The sequence below is a fragment of the Sporobolomyces koalae genome (assembly GCF_050403365.1).
Source record: "Sporobolomyces koalae JCM15063 DNA, S_koalae_JCM15063T_v1_ctg19, whole genome shotgun sequence".
Classification (NCBI taxonomy): domain Eukaryota; kingdom Fungi; phylum Basidiomycota; class Microbotryomycetes; order Sporidiobolales; family Sporidiobolaceae; genus Sporobolomyces; species Sporobolomyces koalae.
In genome coordinates this window covers 50,649-75,408 of record NW_027481752.1, presented here as the reverse complement: position 1 = coordinate 75,408, position 24,760 = coordinate 50,649, and the positions used below count along the sequence as shown (strand labels likewise).

At 55.1% G+C, this 24,760-nt stretch overlaps 10 protein-coding genes across 10 annotated transcripts; 7 read left to right on the top strand and 3 right to left on the bottom strand.

The window, feature by feature from the left end:
- Positions 1-13: 13 nt before the first annotated feature.
- Positions 14-678, top strand: JCM15063_002693 (uncharacterized protein; the record flags this gene model as incomplete). Its single annotated transcript, XM_076679023.1, has 3 exons — positions 14-142; positions 325-531; positions 607-678. The coding sequence occupies 3 exons, from the start codon at positions 14-16 to the stop codon at positions 676-678; spliced, it is 408 nt and encodes a 135-aa protein (XP_076533783.1).
- A 130-nt stretch (positions 679-808) lies between these two features.
- JCM15063_002692 (uncharacterized protein) lies at positions 809-1,590 on the top strand (the record flags this gene model as incomplete). Its single annotated transcript, XM_076679022.1, has 4 exons — positions 809-923; positions 1,002-1,080; positions 1,178-1,424; positions 1,507-1,590. The coding sequence occupies 4 exons, from the start codon at positions 809-811 to the stop codon at positions 1,588-1,590; spliced, it is 525 nt and encodes a 174-aa protein (XP_076533782.1).
- A 452-nt stretch (positions 1,591-2,042) lies between these two features.
- MRL1 (Mrl1p) lies at positions 2,043-3,526 on the bottom strand (the record flags this gene model as incomplete). The annotated part of the gene is made up of 7 exons (XM_076679021.1): positions 2,043-2,414; positions 2,486-2,642; positions 2,726-2,806; positions 2,871-2,939; positions 3,002-3,109; positions 3,184-3,238; positions 3,310-3,526. 7 exons carry the CDS (start codon positions 3,524-3,526, stop codon positions 2,043-2,045), a joined length of 1,059 nt encoding a protein of 352 aa, XP_076533781.1.
- A 176-nt stretch (positions 3,527-3,702) lies between these two features.
- Positions 3,703-5,831, top strand: JCM15063_002690 (NADH-quinone oxidoreductase subunit D; the record flags this gene model as incomplete). The annotated part of the gene is made up of 9 exons (XM_076679020.1): positions 3,703-3,871; positions 4,161-4,511; positions 4,578-4,908; positions 4,987-5,196; positions 5,263-5,367; positions 5,432-5,547; positions 5,625-5,640; positions 5,723-5,736; positions 5,809-5,831. 9 exons carry the CDS (start codon positions 3,703-3,705, stop codon positions 5,829-5,831), a joined length of 1,335 nt encoding a protein of 444 aa, XP_076533780.1.
- A 247-nt stretch (positions 5,832-6,078) lies between these two features.
- Positions 6,079-8,301, top strand: YOS9 (Yos9p; the record flags this gene model as incomplete). The annotated part of the gene is made up of 6 exons (XM_076679019.1): positions 6,079-6,264; positions 6,356-6,615; positions 6,705-7,047; positions 7,122-7,176; positions 7,262-7,824; positions 7,927-8,301. The coding sequence occupies 6 exons, from the start codon at positions 6,079-6,081 to the stop codon at positions 8,299-8,301; spliced, it is 1,782 nt and encodes a 593-aa protein (XP_076533779.1).
- Positions 8,302-8,655: 354 nt separating this feature from the next.
- On the bottom strand, positions 8,656-14,182 carry JCM15063_002688 (uncharacterized protein; the record flags this gene model as incomplete). Its single annotated transcript, XM_076679018.1, has 11 exons — positions 8,656-9,060; positions 9,137-10,462; positions 10,521-11,773; positions 11,837-11,896; positions 11,955-12,063; positions 12,137-12,351; positions 12,421-12,931; positions 12,994-13,149; positions 13,216-13,329; positions 13,394-13,437; positions 13,510-14,182. 11 exons carry the CDS (start codon positions 14,180-14,182, stop codon positions 8,656-8,658), a joined length of 4,866 nt encoding a protein of 1,621 aa, XP_076533778.1.
- A 368-nt stretch (positions 14,183-14,550) lies between these two features.
- JCM15063_002687 (uncharacterized protein) lies at positions 14,551-15,346 on the bottom strand (the record flags this gene model as incomplete). Its single annotated transcript, XM_076679017.1, has 2 exons — positions 14,551-15,049; positions 15,117-15,346. 2 exons carry the CDS (start codon positions 15,344-15,346, stop codon positions 14,551-14,553), a joined length of 729 nt encoding a protein of 242 aa, XP_076533777.1.
- A 262-nt stretch (positions 15,347-15,608) lies between these two features.
- On the top strand, positions 15,609-16,894 carry FES1 (Hsp70 nucleotide exchange factor FES1; the record flags this gene model as incomplete). Its single annotated transcript, XM_076679016.1, has 5 exons — positions 15,609-15,896; positions 15,968-15,995; positions 16,052-16,158; positions 16,232-16,255; positions 16,325-16,894. 5 exons carry the CDS (start codon positions 15,609-15,611, stop codon positions 16,892-16,894), a joined length of 1,017 nt encoding a protein of 338 aa, XP_076533776.1.
- An 810-nt stretch (positions 16,895-17,704) lies between these two features.
- JCM15063_002685 (acyl-CoA synthetase) lies at positions 17,705-20,036 on the top strand (the record flags this gene model as incomplete). Its single annotated transcript, XM_076679015.1, has 9 exons — positions 17,705-17,970; positions 18,056-18,162; positions 18,241-18,540; positions 18,604-18,622; positions 18,689-18,744; positions 18,813-19,313; positions 19,378-19,562; positions 19,627-19,773; positions 19,872-20,036. 9 exons carry the CDS (start codon positions 17,705-17,707, stop codon positions 20,034-20,036), a joined length of 1,746 nt encoding a protein of 581 aa, XP_076533775.1.
- A 1,604-nt stretch (positions 20,037-21,640) lies between these two features.
- Positions 21,641-24,629, top strand: JCM15063_002684 (uncharacterized protein; the record flags this gene model as incomplete). Its single annotated transcript, XM_076679014.1, has 9 exons — positions 21,641-21,762; positions 21,822-22,295; positions 22,358-22,632; positions 22,700-23,152; positions 23,222-23,334; positions 23,394-23,759; positions 23,828-23,961; positions 24,028-24,123; positions 24,191-24,629. 9 exons carry the CDS (start codon positions 21,641-21,643, stop codon positions 24,627-24,629), a joined length of 2,472 nt encoding a protein of 823 aa, XP_076533774.1.
- Between the last annotated feature and the right edge of the window lie 131 nt (positions 24,630-24,760).

Genomic DNA, 24,760 nt, shown 5'->3' with positions numbered 1-24,760 from the left:
CATTAGCGTCATCATGTCTCTCCTACAGCGCGCCATGGGTTCGATCACTCGCGATGGCGACAACGTACCGACTGGACCGAGTGCTGAACGGCGTCAGGCTCGCGGTGCAGGCCAAGGTGGAGCGAGAGGCTCGCCATATGCTGTACGTTCAACCGTTCTCTCTTCTCGATCGACTGTCAAGTCCGTCTCCTGTTGTCCAAGGAGCCACACTGCTCGTTGCAAGCATGTTTCGTGGCCGAGTGGGCCGCCCGTGAACGCAGCATTGATGCGCCCACATCCTCATCAATGCCCGATGCTAACTGCCTCTTTACCGTACCCGTGTAGCGTCCTGCAGGTGACTCGTGGAAGCACGACAAGTACGACGACAAGCCTGCGTCCGAGACTGCCGAAGCTGGATCGCTCGCAGCGAGATTGGCGCAACCAGCTTCCGGCTCGGGTGGCATCACTCCCCTCGGACCGGGCAAGGGCGCGCGCACGTCAAAACTGATCATCAAGGACCTCCACTACGAAGTGTCCGAGAGGGAGCTTGAGGTAAATGACCTTTGCGTGACTTGCACGCGAAGCGAAACGCGTGGACTGATTCTCGTTCCCGGTTTGGCTTGACAGCTCTTGTTTGTGCAAATCGGACCCATCGCGACTGGTCCCAAGATCAAAGTGCGACTACCCATTCGCTACTAAAGAGAGACAGGAGAATCCCGTACACTCGCTCACACGAGACCCCGTTCTCCCCCTTTTGCTCCTATCCCCTCTCCCGCGACGCCTTCTTCGCCAATTCTGCACCCCCTTTGGTTATGCGCGACCACTTCAAATGAAACAACAGTTCGACAGGTCGGGTCGATCAACTGGAATCGCATGGATCGGGTACACGACCGAACAACACGCCCAACAGGCAAAGGAAGCTTTCGATGGCGCTCTCGCCAAAGGTTAGTCTACCCGAAACTCGTTTTGTGCGCGATCGTTCGCCCGCCCAAGCTTATCGCTCGATCTCGCACATATTGTAGGTCAAAACATTCGGGTAGAGTACGATTTCCGACCGGATCGACCTGCGCCTGGAAGTCTCCTCGCACGTCTCGAACCTGGGTCAGTCTCACTTTCCGTCTTCCTGTATCTTGAAGATCTACGTTCCAGACTCTGAACCGAAAGAATACTTTCCTTCTTGCTTGTGGGATTCGGGTAGACCTCGTGGACCTCGCAACGGTAGTGGACCTGGTTCTGTGGGTTCTTCGAACCGACGGGAAGGCAGACCTCACGTGGGTCGTCCTGAACGAGGGGTTAGCGGTTCTTCCGAGGGTCGATCAACTCGGAATCCAGGATCAGGACGAGAACGAGGAGCGGGAGCAGCAGCGCGTAGGGAGCCCAAGACGAATGACGATCTCGACAAGGAATTGGAAGCGTTCATGAAGAGTCCCGAAACCACCAACAAAGTCAGTTCTCTTTGCTTTTTTTTCTTTTTCTTTGTCTGCTGTGGGTTGACAAAAAGTTTGTCCTTGATTTTTGTTTTGACAGCCTGCTGCGGTTCCGACGGCTCCGGCTCCGGCTCCTGCTGCTCCAGCAGCGGTGGAATCGAACGGAGATGTCGAAATGTCATGAAAAAAAAAACCCCGCCTCTTCTCTTTCTCTTTTCGGTGTAAAAACCCCGTGCTTTTTTCCTCCTCCCCTATTTCTCACCTCTCGTGTTCTTCGCTAGGGCGATCTATCTTCCCCTCCTTCCAAATCAAAACACAAAGTCAGTTTTCATATTTTCCCTTTTTTTTTTGTTTGTAATCTCAAGCTCGACAACATGGCGTAAATCCCAAAGAGTGTTTGCGAATCGTTTCTATGGCGTTTACTTTTCAGGGAAGGGCAAGCTCTTGGAAAACCCGTTGTCCGAAATGCGGTTCGCTCAGTTAAAGAGTTTTTCGAGGTGGGACACGCTTGACCGGGGAGTCAATCGACCCAGAACCGCAAAGATAGAGAAGCAGAATTTTGCATTTCGTCCACCCTTTGACATGCCCTCCAAAAAAAACGACACCCATCTTGATCCTTCCTCCGTTTTTGCGTTTCTAGACTTTGATCCCACCCGTTCCACTCATGGTCAATTCATCTCCTTCATCATCTTCATCATCATCATCCAACAACGAACCTCCTCCTGCCAACCCAGGCATAGTCTCTTCTCCATATGGTTGTTGTTGTGATTGGGGTTGATGGGAGGAGGAAGGAGGAGCTGTATCTTTTGCAGGAGGTTCTGGAGGGCCTACTCTCGTGGTCGCTTTCCATGCCGAACTCGAGTAATCGGTCGAGTGGTGAGGAGCATTCGGGGTTCCCGCAGATGAACGAGGAGTCTCGACTCGAGTGTACGGATTGTAGTGACTCGAGGAAGAGGACGATCTCCTTTGAAACTTGGAGATCAGAGACTGGATCGTGTCGAGTCCCCACTACAGGATCAAAGTCTTGTGAGATTTTTACTCGACTGTCTTACCTACAAGGAGAGAAATTGACGACTCACGACTCCGACAATGATGACCATGTCCTTGACGAACCCGACCGCCTCGCCGAGTTTCGAGTGAGAGTCGTTGTTGAACCCGGACGAGGCGTGCTTGCTTTGGATAAATCGCGTATAGGCAAACAATCCAACCGCGGCGATAACGAGGAGCCAGAAAAGACTACGTACGAGAGGGGGGTTTTCGGTAGGATGAATATACAGGACGAGAAAAGAAGAGAAGGCAGAGAGAGAGGAAGGACTCACGAGACGGTGAGACTCCACAACGTGCCAAAGAAGCCTCCCGACAAGGACTGCGAGCAGGCATGAGGAGTCTTCATGGTAAAGCTGGCAGGTTCGTCGACCGAGGTTTAGCGAGGTGAGGAGGGATGAAAACGATCCGGGTACATACACGTAGAAGCAGTCATCGATCGAGTCGATGAGTTTGATGTCCGAGCTCGACCAGCTCTTGTCGCATTGTCTGCTCGAGAATCGGTATCAGGGACGAGAGAACCGAGGGGAATGGAGCGAGGGAGGACGGACAGGTAGATCAACGAGGACCGACGCGCGTTGGATTTCGGGCACGCGGCGCCTTCGCGGTACGAGACGGACAGTTGACCGTTGTGGTACTGCGGGACAGTCGAGTATTTGCTGCGCGGATCGAAAGCGGGTCAACGGATCGAGTCTCGAACGACGGACGAGGCAAGGGGTCCAGGCGTGCTCACCCCAAGGAGATGCCGCCTCGCGAGTCCTCGATGTACGCTCCGGCTCCTTCTCCCGCTGCGACGAGCAGAAGTATCAGTTGACGGGGACGTGGTACGAGGTTACGACCGCTAGCGCGAAGACTTTACCAGCAATCGCGTCGTCCTTGACGGCTCCACAAAAGTTGAGCGAGATGTCACCGCCGTCCGGGTTGGTGATGCCGGCGTAGTCGGAAGCTTTGCGCAGGCGGTTCAAGTCGAACTTGCCGATCGACTTGCCCTGGATCACGCACGAATCCGCGGCGACGACGTTCACGAGCGATAACGACACGCATCCGGCAACGACCGCAAGCGATAGGGACCGCATTGTAGGAACGAGAGGCAGCGAGCCGAGATAAGGAATGGAACAAGCTCGGAAGGAGCTCTACGAGCACAACGAGAGCAGAGAGGATATGCGGGATCCGCGAGTTGCGAAGAGAGAGGACGTCGTCGCTTCGATCGCAGTTGCTCTCCGCCACCCTTCGCTTCCACCCTCGAGTGACCATGTTCCGAGCTGCGAGACCTCTAGCGAAACTCGCGCGGCAGCCTGCCGTGTCGCCCGCGCTCCTGACCCGCTCGCTCGCAACCGAGGCGCCTGTTCGCCCGCCCGCGTCGAGGGAGTACGCTACCGTCGAGGACCTGCACAATCGCACCGCCCACGAGATCCTCGCAGGTACGCCTTCGTCTGTCCTGCAGCTGCGCCCGCTCGCTTGTGCTGTCACCCGCCTGCGAGCGGTTCGGCGCGATCTCCAGCATCTCCGGTTGGCCACTCGCCCGATCGCTCACTGACTCTGCTCGCTCCCTCGCTCCTGCTCCCACCTTTACACAGAACGAGATGCTGGCAAGGCAGGAGGTGAGCTTTCTCTTCTTGCCCCGCCATGAGACAGCCGCCCAATTCTCGAGTCCTTGATTGGGTCTCGCTTTCGTTGCATTCGCTGACCTTGTCACGCGCGGCCAAACAGCGATGCGTCACTTTACCCTCAACTTTGGTCCTCAGCACCCTGCCGCCCACGGCGTGTTGCGTCTCATCCTCGAGCTCAACGGAGAGGAGATCCTTCGCTCCGACCCGCACATCGGACTTCTCCACCGTGGGACCGAGAAGCTCATCGAGTACAAGACCTACACCCAGGCCCTGCCCTACTTTGACCGACTCGACTACGTGTCGATGATGACCAACGAACTGTGCTACTCGCGCGCGGTCGAGAAGCTGCTCAACATCGAGGTGCCCGAACGCGCCAAGTGGATCCGCACGCTGTTCGGTGAAATCACCCGCATCCTCAACCACTTGATGGCCGTCCTCACCCACGCCATGGGTCCGTCTCTTTCCTCTTTCGATGCGCAACCTCGCCGGGTGTCTGATTTCTGACCGATGCCAACAGATGTCGGAGCGCTCACTCCCTTCCTGTGGGGTTTCGAGGAGCGTGAGAAGCTCATGGAGTTCTACGAACGCGTCTCGGGCGCCCGTCTCCACGCGGCGTACGTTCGTCCGGGAGGAGTCGCGTACGACCTCCCGCACGGCCTGCTCGAGGACATTTACAAGTGGGCTTCGGCGTTCTCGAACCGAGTTGACGAGATCGAGGAGGTCGTCACCGGCAACCGTATCTGGAAGCAACGAACGGTCGGAGTTGGACCCGTCACGGCCCAACAGGCGCTCGACTACTCGTTCTCGGGAGTCATGCTCCGAGGATCCGGAATCCCCTGGGATATTCGGTGCGGCACATTGTTCCTATTTCGAGGACTCGCTAGCCCCGCAGACTGACCATGCTCTCTTGGGTGCGATGTTTCTAGCAAGGTCGCACCGTACGATGCGTACGACCAAGTCGAGTTTGATGTGCCCGTCGGCAAGAACGGTGACTGCTACGACCGCTACCTGTGCCGTATCGAAGAGTTCCGCCAGTCGCTGCGCATCATCAACCAGTGCCTCGACAAGATGCCCGCCGGTCAGATCAAGGTCGACGACCACAAGATTGTGCCCCCGCCAAGGGCTTCGATGAAGGAGTGAGTAATGAATAACAACACTCGAACCTCTCGGTTCTTCTCACACTGACTCGAATCTCGCACTAGGTCGATGGAATCGCTCATTCACCACTTCAAGCTGTTCTCGGAGGGTTACTCGGTCCCGCCAGGCGAGACGTACTCTGCGATCGAAGCTCCCAAGGGAGAGATGGGGTACGTTTACTGATCTAGCTCGGTGAGACGACCATTTCTTAACCTGTTTTGCGATTGCCCACAGAGTGTACCTCGTTTCCGACGGATCGAACCGACCTTACCGATGCAAGATCCGTGCGCCTGGATTCGCGCATCTTGCTGGAGCCGATTTCATGGCCCGTGGTCACTGGTTGCCTGACAGTGAGCTCTCCTCCCATGACTCTATTGCGCGATCAAAGATCGGTCGCTCATGTCGTTTTCGTTCGTCGGATTTCCAGTGGTCGCCATTATTGGGTATGCCTTCCTGTCTCGACTGCTGTTCCCCATCTGGTTTCGATTACTGACACTGCTGCCTTTCCGTCATGCTCGTGTGCAGAACCATGGATTTGGGTAAGTTGACATTCCCTCGCGATACAGGTTGATTCTTCGATTACTGACTTGTTTGGATGTTTACCTTTGCAGTGTTCGGTGAAGTTGACCGATAGACTTGAAAATAAAAGAAGTTGCATTCACGAGGAGACCGAGTTTTCTTTTTTACCACTTGTTTCTATTTTCCCTCTCTATGGGTCTCTCTCTCTGCTACTGCCGCTCGCCATCTCCTTTTTGGCACTCGTTCGCTCATTTCTCCAGAGCCGTGTAACAACCGTCGTGTTTTCTGTCTTTTTGACATGTCTTCGGAGAGATCAAAGTGGAGGCGGCTTTCACTGCTGCAATTCAACCCACAAACGACTCATGACACGACGAGGTCGAATCGCCAGCTTGCTCGGGTTCGGATTCGTCGTCAGTGTACAGGGGTTGTCATCACACTCTCCGATCGACCTCGAAGCGTTCCCGGCGTACTCGATCTCGTTCAACGAACACGAATCCGTCTTGAACACTTCTCTCGACGCTCTCGTACATCCTCCTACCGACGACAAGGTACAGCTTTTGATGTCCTTCTTGTTCCCTTGCGAGTCGGGTTCGAGGTTGTTGATGATGCGTCATTCCGCTTTTCGTGTGTGTGTTGCAGGCCCCACCTCGTCTCGATTCCCCAGTTCAACATCACGTCTTACGTACTCCTTCAGGTCAAGCGTTCATCTGTACCGTACCGAAGGACTCTCCAACTCGTTCAACCGAACAACAAGACGAGGAGGAGACAACTCGAGTTCAAGATGCAAGAGCAAGACAACTTGAACTTGAACGAGGACTTGAACATGGGTTGCGATTGCTCGAACCGATGAAACATCGGTGTATCTACCTTCAACAAAACTGGTTCACCTACAGTTTCTGGTAAACCTCTCTCTCTCTCCTTAGTTGTTACAGTGTGTAGCAAAAGAACCCCAAAAACTCACCTTGCCTTTCCTGGGTTCCTTGAATAGTTATGGATCTCAGATTCGTCAATTCCATGCGATTCAAGTCGCAGGGTCTCCGATTCCGAAAGAAGACCCCAACAACGAAGCTTACATACTAGGCAAATCTCCTGAACCCACCTCGTTGGCACCTGTCCCTCCTCGAGTCAAATACGGATCCGGCTCTCTCCAAATGAAAAAACCCGAACTAGGAGAAGACGATGCGGCGTCGAGACCGAGAATCCCTTCGAGGTTGGGAGGACATCAAGGTTCGATCGCAGATGCGGATCATGAAGGGAGGTATTTGGTACAAATGTACGAGTCGGGAACGATTTGTGACAAGACTGGATTGCCCAGAACCGTCGAAGTGCAGGTATACTATCTGTCTCTCTTCCCTCTTGTTGTACCATTTCTCCTGACGTCTTCCGAAATTTGCCACGTTCACAGTTTCACTGCAACACTCAGACGATTGATCGGATAGCTCTCATTCGAGAAACCTCGAGTAAGTATACCTTCTGCCTTGTCCCTTCCTTCCCTTTCAAAAATTTCAATTCTAATTTTTTTTATTTTTGGGTTTTTCGAACCAGTTTGTCGTTATGTCCTGTTGATTCACACTCCGAGGTTGTGCAGCGAACCTTTGTTCCTTGAAGGATCTGCTGCACAAAAACGATCTGATCCACCTCTTGCCATCGAGTGCAAACCGATTGTTGAAACTCTGAAATCGACTACGACTTCGAATCAAGGGAGGGAACAACTTGAGCACGAACCAGTCGTTCAATCGCATTCGCAGCAGGAAAACAATGTCGCGGAGCTAGACGAAACGCATCAAGTTGAGCCGAACTCGCACGATGACGCTTTCGAAGAACAACCAGGTGTCGTTGAACAGGCACTACGAGGAGAAGGTCAAGACATGGAGACGGTCGTGCTCGTGTACAATACTCAAACAGGTCAAATCGAATCGATCGTACAGGACGAAAGCGAACTGGAATCGGTGCTCGATTCAGATTCAAATTCGATACTTGATCAGTTATCGAGGGAGGATCTCGATACTATTGCTCAGGCTGCGAACGACCGACAAGATCAACATGGAGACCAGCAGACCGGAGAGAAGATGGTTTCGGTTGAACAGTTGGAAGAAATGGTCAAACTGGTTAGTCCTCCTCTGATGGAGTCAAATTCCTGTTTCTCTTAAGTCTCTGTGTGTCGCGCGAGTGCACTCATCGCCCTTTTCGGTTTCGATTTTTTTCTAAAGATGGCAGACACTCTAGCCGGTGCGATCAACGACAAGAACCGACCGACTTCGACTCCTGAAGAAGAGTCATCCACGCGGTCCCCATCGCTCATAGGGGATCGCAGGTCGTTCAACGAGATCGTTCGAGACATGTCGGGCAAATCGTTCAACGAGATCATGAGAGACTTGTCTGGGACCGAATGGTCGATCGAACGCATAAAACCGGTCCAAGGCGAGGATTCACCACTTTCACTTTCGGATCGGAACCAGGAGAAGCGGGGACCTGTGAACGAGGCGTTTGAACGAATGAAGAGAGGGTTCGAGAAACGTTACGATCAGGTCGCTCTGGATGATCAGGAACAAGATCAAGGTGGACAACCAAGGGACGAGTTGTAGCTTTTGATGTCTGTTTTGGTTCCGAATCGTGTTGTAACCGAGAGATGAAGTGCTTTTCTTCCGCGATAGATGAGTTGGCCACGTGTACTCGACGAACTAACACTACGTGATACTTTCGACGAGTTCGATTAAAACAGTCCGAAAGATTGGCAGAACCAAGGGGTTTTAGATCGAGAAGAGAGAGAAAGATAGGACGAAACAAGAACTGATAATCAGGGTCTATTTAAAAAGGTTTGTTCTGACGAGTCACGGACAGGAAATAATCGATGTATAGCTTTTGAAGGAGAGAGAAAGTGAAACAAGGTTGAGGGAAGATGCAGAAGGCAAGAGAACAGGACAAAAGTGAGGCATTAATCAAGAGGAAGACTGGCCTCGCGAATGATTCGCTCCTTCAGCATCCGAATTGTCCTTGTGTGCAGGACCCGGCGTGGCTGGAGAAGCACTCATCTGGCCCCCTACGAACGAGCCCATGCTCGGGTGCGCCGCGTGGCCATAGAACGAAGGAGCTCCGAATGAAGGAGAAGCCGGCATCGACGTGACGGGATAACCTCCAGCGCCTGGAACTCCAAACTGTCCTCCCATGATCGACATGGAAGGGTATGACTGGTGGTGACCGAGTGTCGAGGGAGCGTGTTGGCTAGCGACACCTGGCGCCGAGCTGAACTGCGACATGGCGGCAAGGTATGCTTGTTGCGCTGCCTGTTGCGCTGCTTGTTGAGCTGCCTGCTGTGCTGCCATCATTGCCTGTTGTTGCTGGAACTGTCACGCGCGACAACATGGATCTTTAGTGTTTGTTCGGGACCCTTGACTCCGAGCCAGGATATACTGTTCTTACCTGATCCATCGATCCGCCCGTGTTTTGCGGTTGGAGGCCAGGAGAGGTCTGACCTGGCATTCCCATCTGCGAGCCCGGTCCGAACGAAGGCATTGAAGGGAACGCTCCGAATCCGCTCATGCCCGACATGGAACCCATTCCGTTCATGCCCCCCATCATCCACGGGTTCGCCGCGAATCCCATCGAACCCATTTGCATCGGGTTGAATCCAGGGTTGCCAAACTGAGCCATCTGCATCTGTTGTTGTTGATACATGGCCATCTGTTGCTGTTGCTCGAGCTGACGTTTCTGCAGTTCGTCAAGTTGCTTCTGTCGTTGTTCAGCCAACTTGCGCTCGCGTTGTTGTTCCGTGAGATGTTTGCCAACTCCTCCAGTGCGTTCCTTCTCGCGCTCGTGACTCGTGATCGCACCGACAAGTCCCGTCTGAGGCGGTGGAGGCTTTGTCGGGAGACTGACGAGCGTTCCTCCTGAATCTCGAGCGACGTTCTCGAGTGCTCGCGCAGAACGTTCTTCGCGCTCGATCATACCCGTCGCGAGAAGCCCGTGGGGGTTGAGCGCAGGTTTGCGGTTCGGGTCGACCGAAGTCGGCAGTTCTGCGAGCGTGAGGTTGTCCCGAGATGCAGATGCAGGCACCGCATGGTGATGCGCTCCCGGGCCAGACTCGAGGTAAGCCTGTCGATTCGGCGATCGGGCGGGCGAACGGCTCGGCGAGTGACCGGAAGGAGCCGATCCGTTGCGAGGTACAGGCATCGCAATCGAGCTGGACGGAGGGTGTAGCGATCCGTAAGACTGGGACGCGGGAGGTCCTTGAGGCTGAGAGTGCGGTCGCGAGGGTGGAACAGAAGTCGGTTTCCGTTCGTCCTCTGACGAGGATTCCTCTTCCTCCTCCTCTTCTTCGTCTTCCTCTTCGTCGCTGTCTTGCCAGACCTTATTCTTCTTGTTCTTCTGTGGAGTCACAGCAGAGCGGCCTGGACGGTGCAGAGCTTGCTGCTGAGCCTGTTGAGCGAGTTGAGCGGCAGCAGTTCGTTCTTGGGACCGTTTGTTCTGCGCGAACGAAGAAGGGAATTGCTGCGCCGGCGTCGCAGCTGATGGTTCATTGCTGACAGGCGCCGTTGGCAAGGACGAAGAGTTCGGAACGGGAGGCGCATGAATCGCGCCATAGCGGTCATCTTCGGTCGGATCAGCAGCAAAGCTCCGTCGCGCCGGAGGGCCTACGGAGAAAGCCGCCTGAGGCTCGATGGGAGAGGCGCTGACAGTCGAAGGTGTCGGTGGCTCGAGATGAGGCGGAGATTCGGAGCGGTCGACGAAATTCAGCGCAGCCATTAGCTGAAAGTCCGAGAAAGATTAGCATGCAGCTCCTCCCGAATCAGACAGAGATACGCACGTCGGAATGGATATTGTAATCGTCTGTGCTACCGTTCTGCTTGGCGACCGGTCGATCGGCCAAGACCTCTTGCTCTCTGGCAGGTTCATGCGCGAGCGGTTGCTGAGACATGCTTGCTTCCTCCGACGCTGCCTGCTGGTTGCCCGAAGACCCCGTCGACGCGAAGAGCGGCTGAGTACTGTTTGAGGGCTCAGATTCTGCTGGTGGTGCATCGTAAGGCAGCGTTTCACGCTCGGCGCGATCCGCTTTCGGGGCTTCGTGACGCTCATCAACACCATTCGATGCAGGTGGTTGCGCCTCCAGGCTCCCAGCTGACGAGCCGAGTTGCTGATGAGTAGGCTGAGAGACATAGTCTTCAGCATCGAGAGGCGCGCCAGGCGAAGCGAGTCGTGGCTGTTGATTCGGTGCAGCAAGCGCACTCGGCTGAGAGTTCGAGCGAGCTTTTTGCTCCCAATCGTGCGCAGCCGTAGGAGGTTGATTATGATAATTCGTAGAGCGCGGCGCATCGGACTGGTCGTGCGAGTAGACCGATGCTGAAGGTAACGCCGAGTTCTGCTGCGGCGAAGTAACGAAATTGGTCGCATTGGGTTGTTGCTGGCGATCCGTTACGATGCGTTCGAGCGGAGGAGGAATGTTGCGTCTGGGGGACGAGGGATCCTTTGGTGCGACATGGGGGACAGGAGGTACGGAAGGACTGATCTCACGACGAGACATGTCAGAATCGTTGTAGTTTTGAGTGGGCTGTACCTGAGTCGGCTGATGTTCGGGACGATCCTCGTTACGAAGCGGTTGCATCGGACCTTGGGGGATCACCTCTCGTGGCTGGTGGAGCGGGGTCGCAATCGGAGGGGTTGCCGCAGCGTAGTACTGGTCTTCACGATGGACCGGCGGTTGCTCCGCTTGATGTTCGTCATCGTACTCCTCTCCGTATACCGATGGCCTCCTCGACTCCTGATCAGCGTATGAGCCTCTCCGAGTCTCTTGCGGGAACAGGGGACCATCAGATTCGCCGATCGTCGAGAGGACTGGGGGAAGACGCGGCGTCTCGCTGCTGACATTGTTGCGAGATGACGACTGACTCGAGCGTCTATCGTTGTCGTTCTCAGAACGAGGGGTCTCCTGCGATTGCATGTGCATTGGTGTAATGGGCGAGATGGGCGCCGCTTCGGGAATCGTAGGAGCGGGTGCGGACGATGAGGATGCCGCAGCGAGAGCGGGAGGTCGGACGCCCCGCATGCGGTCAAAGAGGATGTCTAGACAACGAGCGAGAGATCAGTCTGGAAAGCGCCTGAGTCTGAGTGGGAAAGAGTGCGCACTGTGGAAAGTAGCTCGAATGGCACGCGGTCGGCTCTCGTTGATCTCGAGCGTATCGACCACTACGGGCGCAAGATCAGCGCGTGTTGGGAGGCAAGAACGTTGACGGCAGGAACTCACGCTCTCGATCAAGGAATTGCCGATCCCGGTGAGGTCCGATGGGAAGGGCAAAGTAAAGGGAGCTCGGGTCCCGGGGATCAAAAGAAAAGTTTTTCGGTCTTCCGTACAGCTGTAGCGTTGAACGAAAACAGCGATGTTAGCGAAAGAAAGGGAGAAGGACCAGCAAGCTCGAGGTCGCTCACCTTGAAAGCGTCGGCGATCCCGACAATCCACTTGAGCATGTCATCAACGTGACCCTCCTCTAGCATGATCAGCGCAAAACCTTGCTTCTCTGACCGGCCGCCGACACCCCAGCCGCCAGTTTTGTATCCGTCTTGCGGAGTCAAGAATGTTCCTTCAATCTTGAATAGAGTCGACAGATCGATCAGCGCGGTCGTTTCGGGGAATAGTGCCGAAGCTGAAGCCATATAGAGGGGGTCAGTCTTCGTCGCACAATCGTCTCGCCATGCAAACATGAGGGACGAACCGTAAAAGACATGTTGAGCGATGCAGATGGGTTGGTCCTTTTTGCTCGGTCTCGAGTCTCCGTTCGTGGCTGGGAAGAACGCGATTGTCGAGACCTGTCCATCGCCGGGCAAGTCCTCGATCACGATCGCTTCTTCCTCCTTCTTCTTCTTGCCACCACCACCAACGAGCGACAGCAGCGAGGTCCTGCGCGTCTTCTTCTCCTCCTGCAAGCTCGGACTACGAGCGAGGTTGCCGTTACGGGAAGGAACGTTCGAGCCTCGCATGATGGAGACGAAAACTCGTCTCCACTCGGTGTCTCCTGGGAGACGAGCCTTCAAGAACCCTTCGAATTTGGGAGTGCCGGTAGAGTTCTTGAAGCTACTGGATGTCGGCGATGAGGGAGCGAGACCGGCATCATAGCCTTGCCAGCCGAGAGGTTTCGGCTCTTTCAACCCGATGAGGCTGCCCGTGTAAATTTCGTTGCATCGAGAGCGTTCCCAGATCGAAAGTCGGATGGCGTTGAGCCACATCTGGAGATTTAACGAGGTTCAATTGCGAGGTTGCGGGACAACGTTACGAGATTTGTACTCACGGTAAGGGACTGCAGACTCGGAGCGCAGAACAGGATCCTGTTCATGCCGGCACTGTTGAGCGCCAACTGATACTGCGTCGGTGGTTTGGGCCCCCGGGGGTGAGGCGGGAAAGGGTGCACGAATGCATCTTGCAAATTGAGATATTGCGGCGGGACCTGTGGGTTGTGTGCGATCAGCATCAGCTTGGACGTCAGGGCCCTATAGTGCAGTCGCAAGCTTACTGTGGTATTGTTCTTTGCAGCTTGTTCCATCTCTGCAGCATTCCAGGTGCTCATGATCGTGCCGCTGAGCTGGACAAACCATTTCGCCCAAACGGTATCGGTCGGATGGGATGGCTGAGAATTGGCTGCGCTGTCAGTCTCGAGACCGAATCGATACACGCAGAGAGCCATATCTCACAGTTTTGCCATCCGGTCCAATCTCGACCTTTTTCATGAGGAATCCTGAGAGACGAAGACAAATTAGATTGGATTTTCTCGAGTTTTAGGGCTCGAGGGCAGAGGGGTGGCACTTGCCTTCTGCATAGAACTTGCTGCTCTTGAGCAGGGAGATGGCCCTGTCCATATCATGCAAGGGTTCACCGGCAATCGTGGGCGGGGTCGATCCTGCAGCTGGACCTCCGGGCGCCGATCGCTGGTTCACAGGGTTCTGATTGGCAGAAGCCATACTCGCAGGTCGAGCGGGGTTGCCTTCAGGCTGACCATGCGGCGGTTGAGGAGCGTGCTGAGCGGGGTACGTCGAAGAGGCGGGCGACGAGTACTGTCTCGAGGACGGAGGACCGTCCTGGGTCATCGAACCTGCGTACCTTCGCTGCTGCGGGTCTGAGTAGTTTCCACCCGCGCTCAATCCCTGGTTCGAGGTGCTTCCCGGCCGCGAGATCGGGGAGGATGCGGACGAGGATTGCCCGGGGTACTGCTGTTGCTGCATGTACGAGTCTCGGTTGTTCGGGTTCTGGTAGTATCCACTGTCTCTGGGAGAGACGGGGGGTGGCTGCTGTTGAGCGTAACTCATCGCGGTCGCTGTCAAAGGTGATGACGCTCCGCTATTTTTGAAACGGTCTCCTCTCGATCGAGACTCGTACAGGTCGGGTGTGGACTCTTCGAAAGTAGTCGTGAAAGTACTGGGCGATGAAGGTGACGGGTCGTAGCGTTCTGTGGTGGTGAAAGAAGAGTTGCGACGGTTGGCCATGGTCCGTACTTCTTCCTCCCGAGAATGGATCGGGACTGCCTGGAGGTGGACGGATCGTCTGCGAAGCTTGTTGGCGATTCCCATACACTCCTAAAGCTGCATCAGGAACAGGAGGGGGTCTACACTTTCAATCAAATCCCGCTGCACCGCCTACACATGTCACAGGTCACCTGCGTTCCGACCCGCAGCATCGTGTCGAGCAGCAACTTACGTGCGTCTAATCCGGGACGTATACCTTGCACCGGCTCAACTAGGTCGACTCGCTCAAGCCGAGACTCAGGAGACGGATACAAGCCGACTAGTCCACACAAAATTGACAAGGTTTAAATCCGAGGCCCAAAATCTAGTACATACAAAGGCGATGCAAACTATCTAGGCAGGCCCCGACTGGGACTCTGCTTGTCTGGCAGGGTCGTCAAGTCCGTTGCGTCCTCGTCGCCCTCGAGCTCTCCGATGGACCAAGCTGTAGTCCCGGATTCGAGTCGTATCCTTCCCATCGACTTGTCAACATCTCGGGTTCCGAGCAAGATTTGTTTGATGCCACCCGAGGATCTCTGATCTGACGAGGATCCCGAATGCCACCCGAGGCTCTCGACGAGGTTGTGACTTGCGTGCCAGACGTTGCTCTGCAGGTTCTCGAGCATCGATCTCGATCGTCTCTGCCACGAACCTAACCTTGCTGACCGAGTGAGCGGCAATGTATCGAATGGGAGCTCGTCCTCGGCGTCGAGAGGAGCGGAGGAGAGGTCCGAGTCGGTCGAAAGGGACCGCGTAAATCTCGGAGGACCAGACGACCCGGAACCTGTTGATCGATCCAAGCTGAGTGATAATCGTATGGGAGGAAGCGTAGACAGTTTCGACGAGACGCTACAAGTAAATGCTCGGGTTCAGTCAAAGTCGTGCGCACGCGAGAAAGGTCGAGTCGTGAACTGACGATTCGCGCGCTCGCTGATACAGTTCGACAGCTCTCGCTCTCCTGAACGAGACAAACAGTAGTCCGAGCAAGGCGAGGGTCGACACGGTCAACCAGATCCAGGGCGAGACGAGGATCGACGCGGTCGGTAGCAACGTCACTGCCTCGACGCTCGGTTCGTCTGCACACTTCCGAGTGATCAGGCGATACACAACGCCTGACGAGGATTGTCTCGGGAGCGTACCTTGCATGATCCGAACCAGCCGAGTTGAATGATCGAATACCGATGACAGGAGGTGTGGCTGTACCCTCTTATTCGGCCCTGCTCTCGTGCGCGTGAGCAGCGCCCGAGTCGAGTGGCACTGAGCTGGACTGAATCTGCGCTAGACTCGAAAGCTTCCTCGTCCGACCGGAAGATTCGAGAAGGTTCTTTGGAACTCGAGAGGTCATTTTCGAGAAGTGGTTTCATCTGTCTCTCCATCCCACGCCACACATCGACCGCTAGATCGAAACATGCCTCGCGCTCAAGATCCCACTCAGTCGCTACTCCGTTGGGGAATCGAACATGCTGCTCCCGGCCAACTCGCCCAGACGGCTCAAGATGTCAAAGACGGCAAACGGCCAGACCTCTCGACCGACGTCCTCAAACAGATCATGGGCACTTCAGACGCGGATCGGATGAGAGAATGCTTGGCCGTGATCGAAGGCAAATGGGTTGACCGAGATGGCACGGGAGAATACAAGCCAGACGACCAGGTGACTGCTGAAGACAAGTACCGTGCATGGGAAGACCTCGAGATGGTACGCTATTACTTCATAAGACCTTAGTATCATCGCATAGAGGCTTACAGAGATCGAGTTGTGCTCAATAGCTTGTGCAAGATCTCGACAACGCGAACGGTAAGCAATGCTTTGCTGCTCCGCTCAACTCGGGCTGATCCTAGCCTGTCTATCAGATCTCAAGTCGATTGGAGGATGGCAGCCAATCGTGAAACACCTCTCGAGCTCCGAGGATGACGAGGTAGTTATGAATGCATGCTGGGTATGCGGAACCGCAGTCCAAGTACGTCCTGCTCTCGCACATGCTTCGTTCTAGCGTGGGAGCGTATCTGACAACCCAAGTGTCGACGGAACAGAACAACCCAAAATCGCTCGAGACCGTGAGTTGGTGCTCGGTCAACGATTTCCCCAAGATTCGCTATCTGACCCCATGCGACTTGACTTTGCAGTTCCTCACTTACAACCCACTTCCGCACTTGATTCAAATCCTCACGTCTACTTCTTTGACAACTCCGACACGGTCAAAAGCTCTCTACTGCCTGTCGTCGACGCTCAAACACTGCGAACCCGCCGTGACATTGTTTGCATCGCCACCGCTGTCCGGGTTCTCGATCCTGTCCCAGCTACTACAAGACCCTTCTCAGACGATCCGGACCAAGACCGCGTTCCTGCTTGCCCAACTCGTGTCGCAGGCGGCAGAACCGATCGAACGGATCGAACAGTTGCGAACAGCGGGAACGCTCGACAAGGTACTCGACAGTCTCGACCAGGACAAGAGTGTGCCAACCGATCAGACGGGTTCGATCACCGAGATCGACGCGGACTATCGAGACAAGTGTCTCAGGTTCTTTGTCAACCTCGTCGACCGGACACAGGCCAAAGGACTCGAAATCAGGGAAAGGGAGCAATTGGCGCAAATCGTTCAGGGGGTCGAAAGTTCGAAGGAATGGAACGCCGAGGAGGAACTGGGAATGAGCTCGTCGGAATGGCAGCAGTTCAGGTCGAGCATTGGGCTGTAGATGCGCAACACATCACAGTGAAATTCCAACTGAGGACGACCACGAAAACAAAGCGAGCCAAAAGAGCAACAGGATCTGACAAGGACCTGACAAGAGGGTGCTGGGAGCTAGATGCAGCTGGAGTGCACGCAAAAGACAGCGGGGCTGACTCCCGGTGAGGGTCAATTTCTGTCAATGCTTCGCCTACCCCGGTCCGTCTCCGATGGGACTCGCCAAGTAACGACGCTTGAGACCCTGACATCAGGGAATGGGTCTGAGATGGGAACCAGCTCGCGCGCGCGTAGGTGACGATTGAGTCCGACATCGCTGCAGTCGGCCATACGCGCTCAGCATCTACCCAGCGCGGTTCCACTGTGAGCTGCGTGGGGCGTGCTGGCGTCGGCGGCAGTGCAACCGTCTGCTGTACTTGGTCCGCAAGCTTAAGATTGACGAGCTTTTGTTCTTTTTTCTCTGCTCTCTCGAGCTCCAGCTCTACGAGAAGGCGCTAATGCAGCTATGCAGGAGTTCTTCCCTCTCCCCCTCATCGAGTGCAGGAAATTTGCGAACTTTCGGGCCGTGCCGAGTTGCGGCGAGTGGAAACAAGGTGGGGGCGGGGCCGCGCTTCGACAATTTGCTCAAGTTCTCCACCTTCATCGGCTGCTACACAGGCTCTCCTTTCCGCAACAAACCGCCTTGATTCAACGAACTCCATCGCTGACCGACGACGAGCGACGACCTTCTGTTCACAGCCATATTCAACGCGCACCTGTAATCTCCGCACGACTGTTCAACGCATTCTAAACTGTCTGCGAACAGATCAACTACAGTACCATGCTCTCGATCGAACCTCCCTCGTCCGACTTTTCCCTCACCGAGCTCCGGCGCTTGTACTCGAACGGGATCCCCTGTCCAGACGATTTCTCCTTCCCGACGCACGTCCTCGATCATTGGGCCAGTGTGCAACCGGAAGAATGCGCATTGTGGTGGGTCTCGCACGACTTTGCCCAAGAACGCAAGGTGAGCTATCGACAATTGAAGCAAGAGAGTGTCAAGGCAGCGAAAGTATTCAGAGAGCGCGGGATCAAGAAAGGAGACAAGTGCGTTCCATTTTTCCAAGTTCTGCTGTCTCCAGCGACGTAGCTGGTGGAGAGCCAGACTAACAAAACCGGCGTGCTCTGTCAGGGTAATGATCCAAACCGGGCGAGTGGTCGAATGGTGGTTCGCCGTATTTGGGTTAATGAGGATCGGAGCGGTGGCCGTACCAGGCACTTCCCTTCTCGTAGCTAAAGGTGAGCTCATACCGGTCGAAAGGCTGGAGAAAGGGTCACAGCGCTGATTTTCTTATTGTCTTTACTTTGATCAACTAGATCTCAAATATCGCGCCGAAAGTTGCAAGGCCGTCGCGTTTGTCGGAGACGACTCTGCATGCCAGCGCTTTGAGGAGATCTCATCCGAGGTGGGAGTCAACAAGATTTACCAGATCACGACAAACTCGAAGGAAACCATCGGTCGAGGCCGTATCGATCTCGTCCAAGCTTTGCACAAAGCTCAGGTAGGCGAAAAGGAGAATGTCGAGTGCGAGCACAAGAAATCGGATCTTGCGATCGTGTTCTTCACGAGTGGTACAACGTCGAACCCGAAATTGGTCTTGCTCGAAGCCGAGTACAGTGAGCCCGAAACCTGTCTGCAAGTTTTGCGCTCGACCTGCTGACGAGATTGTCGGTTGCCAGCGCTCGGTCACACAATTAGGTACGAGACGCATAGCTTTGCTCAAGAAGTAGTTGTCGGCCCGGACTGACTCGGTGAACCATGCAGTGGCCTGTGGTACAAGATCGTACCAGGCAAAGTCATGCTTTGCATGGCCGATTTGGGTATGCATGCTATGCTTCTGATCCTCGACAGCGTGTCTGGCTGACTCTCGTTCGAGAATCGCACCTAGGCTGGGCCAAAGCTTCGTACGGTTCTCTCGGAACCTTCAACCTTGGCGGAACTTATTTCGTTCAACCTCCGCCTCCTGGACCGTTCAAGCCGACTGACCTGCTCGAGACATTGCACCGGTACCCGATCGAATCCCTTTGCGCCCCTCCGACCATCTACCGAGGCTTGGTGACGCAATCGTCGCTCCGATACCTCGAACAGAATCCGTTCAAGGCTTTGAACCACTGCGTCGGCGCTGGAGAACCGCTCAACCCGTCTGTCATCAAGGAGTGGCGGGACGCGACAGGGCTCACAATTCGAGACGGTTGGGGTCAATCAGAGACAGTCATCCTGGTCGGCAATTGGGACGGAGAAGTCATCAAGGACGGATCGATGGGCAAAGCGGCTCCATCGTTCGAGATTGGCATCATCGGTCCTAACGGGGAAGAGCTCAAACGAGGGGAAGAAGGGGAACTGGCAGTCAGGACTGACAGTGGTTCGGGCTCGTGCTGGATCTTTAAAGGTGAGAAGTATGGCCAATTCTGCGTAAAAACAAAGCAAGACTAACAGATCCGTCGCGTACTAAGGTTACATTAAAAATGGCAAAATCGACAAGCGACAGAAGTCTCACGGCGGCAAGACCTGGTATTGCACTGGCGACCGGGGCCTCCAGGACGAAGACGACTATTTCCACTTTGTCGGTCGAGACGACGATGTTATCACGAGCAGCGGGTACCGCGTCGGTCCGTTCGAAGTCGAGTCCGCGCTCAAGGTTCGTTTGCACTCTCAACTCGCTGTGTCTGAACCTCGTGCTGAACCACCGTTCTCTTCTACAGAGTCATCCCGCGGTCCTCGAGTCAGCGGCTGTCGGATCGCCAGACCTCGCTCGAGGCGAGTTGATCAAGGCGTTCGTCATCCTCTCCGAGGGTTACAAGGACCACTCGTCCGGCGAGAAGGCGAAAGCCCTGATCGCAGATATCCTCGTGAGCCTTTTCGACGTTTTCGTGCCTTGTTGTGGCGCCATAGTCGCACGAGCCCTAGGAAATTGACGCAGGCATAAACGCAAACCTTTCGTCTGCAGAACCATTTCCGGAAGACGACCGCGCCTTACAAAGTGCCTCGCGAGATCGAGTTTGTCGAAGAGCTGCCAAAGACGGTCAGCGGCAAGATCCGGCGGGTCGAGCTGCGGGACCTCGAGAAGGCCAGAAAGAAGGACATCCTCGCCAAGATCAAGGCCAAGCTGTGATTGCGGTCTCCCCTCCAACCTCACACAATGTGCTCGAAGCCTGTATATATTTATCCATCAAAGACTCATCAATGCAAGGCAAGAATAGTTTCTACATACTTGAGAAAGGTGGCTGTGGATCTCTGATCTTCTGGCTGAGGGCCGAGAGCGGAATGCTTAAGTAAGGTCCGCGCAAGCCAGGGCTAGAGGAAAGAGGCCCGAGATGTGAAAGATGGATGGATCCTCTAGTGGATCGACCGTGCTCGCGTAGAGGACGACACTGCGGAGTTCTTCGCCGCAACGACACGTCTGCACAAAGAGACCGACGCAATCTTCTATGCGTTTGCCAATGCTGTCGACGCTTGTCCCGCTCGACATGTTGCCTTCGCACCAAGTGAGATCCGAGACTCATCGCGCGTTGGGCCGCATCAGACGGTTGCGCGGCACAACATCGACTACTCGATCCGCAGCACGCACGGAAACGCCTTCATAAATATCGTAGCCGGTACCCTCGATGGAAGTGTCAGCGTCTTCGCCGGAGTGGACGACGTTGTCACCGTGCACCGAATCAAGGCGGAAAAATTGATTGCGACGTTGTTTGTGGAAACCGTCTGGCGCACGGTGACGGCGTCGTCGACTCCGGCGAAAGCACTGACACTGTCATCAGAGGTACCCGCTACGATCTGCACGAAGCCGTGTTCGAGCGTGCTGCGAATCGATTAGTCGACGTTGTGCCGAGCACCCGTCTGATGCGGTCCAGCGCTCGATGAACTACGGATCTCGACTGGTGTAAAGGCAACATGTCGAGCGAGACAAGCGTCGACCGTGCTGGCAAATGCGTCGTTGTTGCCAAGTACTGCCCAGTGTCGGCGACTACGCGCGCACGGTTGAATCCCTGGAGAGACTCTGTAGTCCAGATGTCTCGGAGGGAGGCAAGAATTGTATACAACCGTGAACAAGGTGAGGGTTCACGGAGGGTCCAATGCTGCCGCTTTCGCTGCGACACGGCAGTGCGCGCTGAGGCAGCGGGGCGCCTGCTGCGTCGATCGCGCGTTGCAGAGTGGTATAACCGAGGACTCTCCTTGCAGAGGTCTGGGGGAATCGTAGGAGGGTTGCCTTAGAGAGCTCACGCGGCATGTAGGGTATGCAATCACACGGGAGTTGCAGGCCAAGGTCGACACGCAGTCGGGCTGGTTGACACTGAGCCGGGTCACGAAGACACTATCGGGGTAAAGGCTGAAAGCGAGGTGGGTAAAAGGAGACGGGGAGAGAGGACAAGAGAGAGAAGACCCTCCAGGGATCAGACTGAGGAGGAGGCTTGTGTCGAGGGAATGTGAGCCGGAGTCCGAGAAAGAAGGATAAGGAAAAGAGAACGGCCCTCGCGACAGACCGTGTCCCGCACACAGGGGGGCTCGTGGATCTCTGATCTTCTGCACGAGAGCCGAAAATCGGGTGCTCAAGTAGAATCCGCACAAGCCAGGGCTGAAGGAAAGAGGCGCCCGACATGTGAAAGAGGGTTGAACGTTGAATCGCACTTCAAAGGACAGGGGTCGTGATGGCACCGGCGCTGCGGCGCGTCTGATCTTCTTGGAGCCAGAACTGCTGTGACCGTCCTTCCACTCGACATGCGCGCTGTCAGTAAGTTGGTGTTGACGCTCGTGGCAGCACTGTGCTTCAGCGCGGTCTCTGCGCAGCTCTCGGTCAGAGTTGCTGCGCCAACAAGTTACGACATCACGACGCGCTTCTTGTACGTTCGAACGCGTTCTCCCAGTTGGATGCGAGCTCCCCTAAACTCTCCGCGCACAGGGAAACAATCTATCACGAGAAGCCCGACGCGTTCTTCCCGTTCCTTCGCCAATTGCAGCAGTATCAAGTTCGACCCAAAGTCACCTACTCGGATCCAGCTTTCCGCTCGTCCAAGACGCTCGAAGGCAAGCCGCGGCCGTCAAAGTATCAGAACCATAATCCCGTGTTCACGACGCTCGCGAAGCCGTGGGAGGTGTACCAAGCCCTCGAATCTACCTTCCTCCGGAGCCGACTCTGGCGGGCCAGGGGCGCTCCCTTGATCTGGAAGACTGCTCTGGCCAATCACGTCGCTCTCCCGGTCCTGGAGCAGATGGAGGAAGTCTGGAAAGCCCGAGAGAGCAAAGTCCAGGGGCATGGCAAACAATGCCAGAGCTGGATCGATCTCGCCGGCAGCAAGGCTTGCACGAGCGAAGAATTCTGGAAGACCGTTGGCCTGAAGCAGATCTTCGCTCACGGTCCTCTCACCGTGCCCGGGTGAGTCAATTCTCGCGGACCCGGTGGAACCAAAAAGCTGATTTTTGACACTATGCAAACAGCGAGGCTCCCGAACTCCACTCATTCGATCGCCTTTTGCCAGCGGCACGCAACGAATCGTTGCCGCTTGTCGTGCTGTACGCTGCAGCGACCGATGAAGTTTTCCCGGCCTTGTTCGATCTGCTGTACAAGCTGGCTCAACCTGCTGCGGGCTCGCCTCGACTGCAGTTTGCTTTGCGTTGGAAGCCCAACACGGACGTTTCGCTCAGTTCGCTCGTCAGTCGATTTGACTCGCAGGCAAAGCTCGCGGCGTCGGCGCAGGTCGATCTACCCACAGGTGCGCCCTTGTCCAGATGGACATCCTTTCTAGATAGTTGCTCAGTGTCCCCCTCTGTCTTGCACAGATCTTTCGGCACGCGCATCGGCATACGTACAACAATCTCAGGACAAGCTTTCGAGCATCTCGTCGATCGCGTCCTCACTCCCCACCTTGGCCCACGAGCTTGCGGCCCTCAAAGTCGATCAAGACGTCACACCAAACAACGTCGAGGAGAACAATTTTGTCACGCTCAACAATGTCTGCATCTCTGACGAGAACGGTCTCGACATTGAGAAGCTCCTCAGCGCAATGCGAACGGATTCGGACATCCTCCAGCAGCTGACCTCTCTGATCCACGTGGATGAGCGAGTCGCGTATTCGATCCTGCTGAACTCGACTATCACATTGGAGGCACCGAGGTCGACTTCCAAAGGAATTATCGTGCCCACGCAAGATCACCCGCTCAGATTCGTCAATCTTGTCGACGCCATCAAGGATCTTCCCTACCTCGTCACTCGAGGCTCGTTCATCGAAGGCCGTGCGCGACTGTTTTAACCCGACGTCACGGTCTATAGATTCGCTGACACCCCTCCGCGTGTCTATGCAGTCACGGACGAACAGAACGAAATCGACCCTCCTGCTCTCGCTTCCATCTACCTCATCGCGGATCTCGAATCTACCCGGGGTCGACAACAGGTCAAAGAGGCACTAAAGTTCCTGGTCAGTCGTCCCTGACGCTTGTTCAATGACTGTCGCTAATTTGCCGACAACGACCTTAGGAAACCGCGACTCGGGTACGACTCGCCTTCCTGCACCGACCAGCGGAAGTATTGGCAGAATCGGAAGCAACCAAGAGTCCCTACGCCTTCTCTTCGCTCCTCTACAGTCTCGCCGCATCGAAACAGCTGGCCGAAACTTACCCGCACGAGTTGTCGGAATACCTCGAGCTCGAAATCGGCGAGAACGGTCCGAAGCGCTCTCTCGGCGATGCATGGACCAAGGACAACCCCATCACGCCATTCCTTGATGGTGGTCTTGCCGCCCAAGATTCGGAAGCCTCGGCGACCTATTTTTCTGGAGTCAGACAGTTCGTATCGCGAATGGGTGTCGAGGAAGGACAGAACGCGCTAGTTATCAACGGTCGAGTTAGTCGTATCCTAAGTTGCCTCGCTCTACTGCAAAAAGTGAACTGACGTTATTCTATCGGGATCAGATCATCCGCCTTGGTAACGAGATCATCTCGTCCTCGAGCATGAAGAACTTACTTCAGTATGAGCTCGAGCAGCGAATCCGCTCCGTTGCTCAAGCAGCGACTCCCTCGCTCCCCGAGAAGCTTGCACAAGATCGGTGAGCGAATTTTGCTCTCGTGGTTTTCGCCTGAGTGAGCTGACATTTGACCTGCTTCCAATAAAGCGTCTTGCAAGCCGATTTGTTCAATCTCGCGTCATCCGTTCTGAGTGCTTCAAACATCGATCGTAGCTCGAAATACCTTTTCCCGTCGTCCGAGCCGTAAGTTGTTCCCTTCCGAGTCTTCCCCTGGCACCAGATTCTCATCGCTCTTTAACGCGCATTTCAGAGTTGTCCATGTCGCACAACCGGACGTTGTCCCCATGTTTGAACTCTCGGCCGTCTTGGATCCCGTATCGCCTTTCGCGCGCAAAGTCCTGCCCATCCTTACGACTCTCGCGAAAGAAGGTCTCTTCACTCTCAACGTTCACCTCGCTCCTACCACGTCTGTCCCAAGTTCGATCGACGGTGCAACCTACTATCGATCGAGCTTTGCGACTCGACTGCAGTTTGACGAGGAAGAGACTTTTGAAGAGATCGGTTCGAATGTCGAGTTTGATCAGTTCAAACATGGATCGCAAGTCGAAGTCGAAGTCATCGTTAATGGCAAACCGCTCGAACCAAAGCAGCACGTTGTCGTGACGGGAGACAAGCAGGAACTCGTGTTCACGACGAATGGACGTGACGGAGAGAAGAGAAAGGAGATCCGTGATAGGACTGAATTGTAGGAAAACGTAAAAGATTGATCTCTCGTATCTGGAACACGCATTAGAACTTATCCGTTTACTGTGGTGCTCTCAGTCCAGCCAGAGATACAAATATAGATGCCAGATTCTTCTATTGAGGGAGTTTCGCATTA